The sequence below is a fragment of the Candoia aspera genome, chromosome 1, assembly GCF_035149785.1.
Source record: "Candoia aspera isolate rCanAsp1 chromosome 1, rCanAsp1.hap2, whole genome shotgun sequence".
NCBI classification, from domain to species: domain Eukaryota; kingdom Metazoa; phylum Chordata; class Lepidosauria; order Squamata; family Boidae; genus Candoia; species Candoia aspera.
Window position 1 is genome coordinate 263,953,463 of NC_086153.1, and position 6,319 is coordinate 263,959,781.

Sequence of the window (6,319 nt, forward strand, 5' to 3'; positions counted from 1 at the left end):
TCTCACTTTTCCTACCCATATTAAGATAATTACGGAGAGTATAGGTAGATCAAAAGTAGATTTCAGAGGGCAGACTATTCCTGAAGGGTTTTTTTCCCCCTGTATCTCCCATAATCACCTCTCCATGCTGGCTGGGGTTTGTGGGACTAGATCCAAGACAACTGGAGTGCACCGGGCTGTTTACTCCATTTACTGATAAAGAAATAGTGTAAGTGCTAATCGTAGAAGTGAGCAATTTAAAGCAATACAGACTATGTATATTCTGTATTTCAGTTCATAACAACATAGGAACTTTGCTGGATCAGATCAATTCTCTCTTTTTATGGTTTCATATTTTTTTAAAGCTGCATAATCATGAAAACCAGGTATTCAACTGACGGACTGACTTCTTTATTTCCAGTGTCTAGCATTCAGATGTTTCCTTTGCATTCACTGAATACTCTTTTAAGTCTGTCTGAATTAGAAATAATCACAGTGTCTTTCATCTAAATTCCGTAAGCTAATTATTTATTTTATGAAGCAACATTTTCTTTGGCCTTTTTCAAAAAGAATCTATAAAACAATAGTGAGCCTAGTAGTTCTGTACATGTAGAACTTAAAAGCAGAATCATTTTTAAATAAAAGTGATGGTTTCTAGTGTTAATATCCTGCCAAAATTGTAATAGAGTAAAATGCTTGAATCTTATCTGTGTGCCCCGTTTCTGTTTGAATAATAAGTTTTCTTGAAAGGGAACAGTGAAAGAACTATAGAACTGTTTGGGCTTGACATTTTAAAGCAAGGGTATAACCTGAGGCCCTCATGGCTACAAAGTTGTAAATGTTCACGTGACAAATGAGAGAAATAGTGGAATATACAGAGAGTAAAAATATTAATTTTAATGTATTAATGCTTCATTTTTTTGTCCTGGCTCCACCTACTTTTGAGTGGCCCCACCTCAAAAGCCAAAGTTCTTGATTTACAAAACTTTTTGCCCCCATGTTAAAAAATGTCGCCAAATGTGTGTGACAAGAGTATTGTGGGAAAGGGAAGTTGAGAAATGTTAGCCTATTGTTTTCAAATATAATCTTACAAACATACAGAGCTGCCATAGACTAAGCCACATTAATTAGTTATCTAGGCCAGTATTATCTCTTCTGATTTGAAGGAGGTCTTCAGGGTCTCTGCCAGAAAAAAGCTTCTTCCCAGTGTTGCCATATAGGGGTGTTTTTTAAAAAGAAAGTTGTGGATTGAATTTGGGATGCTCTGTACACAAAATGTGTGTTCTGCTAGCTACAAAGCTTTAATCCTGACTTCTGGGTAGTCCATTTAGGATTTGTCCAAGCTTCTCTTTTAAAGTCCTGGTGGTTTACCCTAGACAAATTTATGTATTTATTTATCAATCAAATTTGTCACTGCCTATCTCCTCCCACCAGAGGGACTCTGGGCGGTTAATTTAGAAATAATTTAGAAAGGCATAGAAGAGTTAATATATGCATTTGTTTAATAATGTCACAGATGATGCTTTCTTGTCTAGTCAAATAAATCCAATTAAATTTCATTATTGACTTAAACTTGTGCTGTGCATTTTCCCCTTATCAGACACTCAAAGGCAAGTTGATACTGAAGCTTGTTTAATTTGCCTTTTTCTCTGCAGAAGAGAAAATGTTAGTTGTATTACTCCACAGTGCTGTTTGCTTGGAATTTATTATTGCAGTGCCCTTTTCTCTGTCTCAGAATGTGATCAAGGATGTCCCTAATGCTCTGCTCAAAGTGTGGAGCTTTAAGGAATACTTGGCTTACATCCTTCTTTGCTGGTTCATTTTAACATATATGTTGCCTGCAGCTCCTGAGCTTACATGAAAGCAGTGAAGAACCAGCCCAATGTCTTTGGAATGGCAGGATTTATCATTTGAGCAACATAGCATATCGACAAATGCATAACATGAAGTGCTAGGTGGTATCCAGGCCAATGTGCAGTTACAAACCATCTGCTACCCTCCATGCTTTATCAATCTGTTGGTGTAGTTTGGCGGTGGGGTGGATTGAAAGGATGAGAAAATGTTACCTTCAGCAAATGGCATCCTGGACTATGCCTGACCTGAGAATGTGGTGTGAAGAGCTAAAGGGTGCTTAACTGATGAGAGTTGGGATATCGTTTCTCAAGATACTGTTATTACTGCTGCAAGCTCAGGGTAATAAATGAGCTGATCTTTGTGCTCTCCTGGTCAAGTGCAGCCTGAAGTTTGAAATGTAATGATAATGACCTCGGTTAACAGAACAGAAACTCTCTTTCATTGTTAGACTGAAAGCCCTGTATGTGCTTGTCATATATTACTTATTCACACTAGTGTAAACAAGAAAATCAGTGTTTACAGTGCTGATCCCAACACTGTTCTCTCTGTGTGTGTTTTTCTGCAGGGCACAGATGAAGAAACCACGTGAGATCATTTCCTTCTCATTCTACCTCTTAACTTATTTTAAGCATGTAAAATTCCTTGAGGGTAGGGCGTTGTGGATCGATCTCAAGCCCTTACACATGACTGTTCTGCAGAGGATGTGTGATTCCTGAAAATCAAGGCAGGAAACATTATAGATCAAGGCAGTGGTTGACTGTATTGGTGGCTAACCTAAGTTTTGAATTATTGTCAGGGAAAAGAAGAAAATTCCCTTTTTTGATGAAATGTTCTAAGAAGGCATTCATTTCCACAAGCTTAACATTGGAGCAAGTAATTGGACAATTTTGAGGGAGGAGAAAAGAGGCAGATATTTATTGCTCTTTGCTTATCAGCTTCGCAGAACCCCTCTTCTGTTAATTACATACAGAGAATGCAAAACCACTTGTCAGTGTAAAAACACTTGTCCACATTTTTAGGAAGGATCTATGTTAATAAGCAAAATAATTACAGTATGTCAATTTTATTTTTTTTTGAAATGGTAAGAACTGCAAATTGCCCTGGGCATAAAAGGCTTTTCTTTAACCAACTATGTTAGTATGTTTTCTATCTAATGAATATTTTAGTTAATGAAACACCACCTAAAACCAAATCAGCTCATATTATCCAACTTGTAGTAGCTTGTTTAGTCTGATTACTGTCTTGCTGGATGTTTGAATTATTCTAAAACAATTTACAATACTGGGCCCAGTCACTGATCCTAAATATCCTCTTTTGACAGTGTCTGCTACCTAGCTATGAGAAATGAATTCAAGCTAAATTTGTCATAGTATTTTATCCAAAAGTGACTGGATTTTTCTCCCACAAATTCTTTTTTTTAATATATTGTTATCATGATGTGTTTTTATCTTCTGCCTATTCAGTTCTTAAGTATGTATGTATGTTGGCTTTATTTCCCCCCTTCCTTTCTTCTATGAACCCTTCCCTCCTTTTTTGTAGGAAGATATCCAAGATATTTATTTCCTGGTAGAATTCTTTTTGCCCATCTGCTTACAGTACTACAGCAGGGAAATTGGAATCCATTTGGGCAATGCCCAGTGCAGCTCTTATGAAGTCTATCAGTGAGACTACCAGTATTTTGACACTGAGTTTGGGGCAGGCTGACAGGCTGAATGGATTGCTCTGCTGCTTCCCCTCTTTTCTGTGAGCTGCATTTTTCATAACTTTATTTTCTCTGTGGGAAGAGAACATGTTCTAATAATGTAAGGCAAAGTTGGCATTACTAATGCTTATAATTTCCAGGTTGCCAGTCAAGTGAATGCTCAGTTGGATTCTGTACATGCCTATCATTTTGAATAAGCTAAGCTTTTTCTTCACCATTCTTAGTAATTTTGACTTTGTGGGAGGATTATACTGAGAAGTATCTGTGAACTTGGAAGGAAAATCCCTCTCCCACCCCAATTAAAGAAAGAAATGTAGGTTACACGCAGATACTAAATACTAGTCAGGGTGCTTTGGTTCTCTGTATATGATATTTCATATGTTTTTGACACTGAGATAATAGTATTCAAACCAGGTTTTGCTGAGCATCATTTATTAGTATGTAGTAGCTTGCTTTATGTTGCTTTTTGATCTCACCGGACTTGTTGCAGACTTAATTTATTTACTTTGGCTGGCTCATGATCTCTAGAAGTGGCAAATCCAAGAGGCATCAGTAACAGTTTCAGAAGTTTCTCTTAAAAATGACTATAGGGAAAATACTACAATGTGCCAGAGTTGACTACTGGATTTGGCATGAGGTTTTCAGTGAACCTTTTTAGCTAGCAAAGAGTAGGTCTGAGTTGAGTGAAGAGCATTTCCAAAGTCCTCTCTTTGATACAGGGTCTAGCTTTGTACAGATGACCTGGTCTTCATATATTGCACATTTGGAAATCTAAACAGTCTCCTGTTTCTGTATAGCAGCTGGGAAAACTAGACCATTTGGAGAGAAGCTTGGCTAAATTTTGACCTTCCTGTAGTCACAAAGTAAATTAAATCATGGCCAGTCTAGAAGCTACTTGTGGAGATGTGTAAGGGGAATAGATCCTTCCAGATGGTTTAGAAGGTAATGTACTTTGGCTTAGAAAATAGAATGCTCATCTGTCTTGCTGTGTCCAGAAAAACCAGCATAATATATACAGTATTTCTGTATTTTTTATTAAATTTTGGATTACAGAAATTCTGTATGAGTAAGAATGGTGTCATGTAATTGGTGGGATGATGAAATAATGCTTTGAAAAGAATACTGTGGGATTTTTTCTCCATGTTACTGAATTTCTGTATGGTACACAATGACATACTGACATTGAAACAAGCCTCTTGTATATAAATAATCCATATATTTTGATCATATTCAAGGATGGCATTATATTAGTGGAGGGATTCATGCTTAGTATAGACACATCGGAAAAGTGATGATAATCACAAATGCCTATCCTCCTCCCATATATGTCCTAATTCCTACATCTCACCTACTGTATATGTTTCTGCTGTACATTTTCTTTTACAAATGCACATTTAATCTTAATCTTAAATGAGGCAGGAGGAATTCAGAGTGACAATGTAAAACAAAACACTGTTCCTGCTCATTTCTTTAGATGAATGTCACTGACTCAGATTCTCTACTAACTTATGCATGAGTCTGATTGAAGTCAGTGGGACTTAGGTATACATAACTAATGACAAGACTTCTCCCATTATGTTTTATAACATCTACACAGGGAATTGTTGCCATATGTCCCACATTATGTTTGACTCTAGTAAGCTCCTTGAGGATCTGTGTTTTTTTCTGGCTAATTACCTTTTGTCACCATTCAAAGGAAGACTTGCAGCTTCTAAATGATAGAACAAGTGATGGAGTAAAAGATACGCTGTACGGTATGTGAGGTCTAGGAACAAAGGAAGCAGCTATATACTGTATCAAAGCAGTGCTCAATTTGAACTGAATATTCTAGGCTAACTGGTAGCAGTATTCCTACTTTGAGATATCAGAAACCAAATCCACTATCTTTTGCATGCAAATGGGAACTCTACTTCCCTACTAATTAATGAAGAATATCTAATCATGGGTTATAGGTACTATAGTATAGCAACATGGTGTTACTGCATTACATTTTAAGCTGCCTGGAATCTTTAATGATTGAATTAAAATATAGGAAAATAACATCCTGTCCTCCACTATGAGTATTAGTTGATACAGTTGAGGGCTGAAATGACTGCATTTTAATCTAATTCAGACTTCTTTAATACAGGTAAAACTCTTGCAGATTTAGCTTCAGAGATCACAGGATCAATTTGGTTATTTGTTGATTTTATATTTCATTTTTCCATATGAAATGGCTAAGGCACTTGGTAATTAAATATTCATTAAAATAACTAAGGGGACTTTAAAAAGGCAAATTAAGGGCCAAATTTATTAAAGTTTAGGTTAAAATGCACAGTGAAATAGAGAGCAGAAACGAGAACAATTAGGTCCAAGAGACTATTCAGAGAAAAATTCTTATTGCTGATGAAAATACAAGAGAATTAAACAAACTGAAAGTATTGGCAGAGTTTGTTTAGTAATGAGCTGAACATATTCCTTATATATCAGTTTGATGCTGATAGAAACAATACCACAGATCCATCTGTATTATATCTGCCAGTCTCAGATATGGCCCTTTGATGTTGTTTATTCGTTTAGTCGCTTCCGACTCTTCGTGACTTCATGGACCAGCCCACGCCAGAGCTTCCTGTCGGTCATCAACACCCCCAGCTCCGCCAGGGACGAGTCTGTCACCTCTAGAATATCATCCATCCACCTTGCCCTTGGTCGGCCCCTCTTCCTTTTGCCCTCCACTCTCCCTAGCATCAGCATCTTCTCCAGGGTGTCCTGTCTTCTCATTATGTGGCCAAAGTATTTCATTTT

The 6,319-nt window shown here is 36.9% G+C and overlaps 1 protein-coding gene across 1 annotated transcript in view; it reads left to right on the plus strand.

The window, feature by feature from the left end:
- Window positions 1–3,498, plus strand: part of TRIM44 (tripartite motif containing 44) — a 44,735-nt gene extending 41,237 nt beyond the window's left edge. Inside the window, 1 exon segment of the mRNA XM_063318058.1 lies at window positions 3,373–3,498. Within this exon segment, the coding sequence (XP_063174128.1) occupies window positions 3,373–3,498 (126 nt within the window).
- Window positions 3,499–6,319: the final 2,821 nt, after the last annotated feature.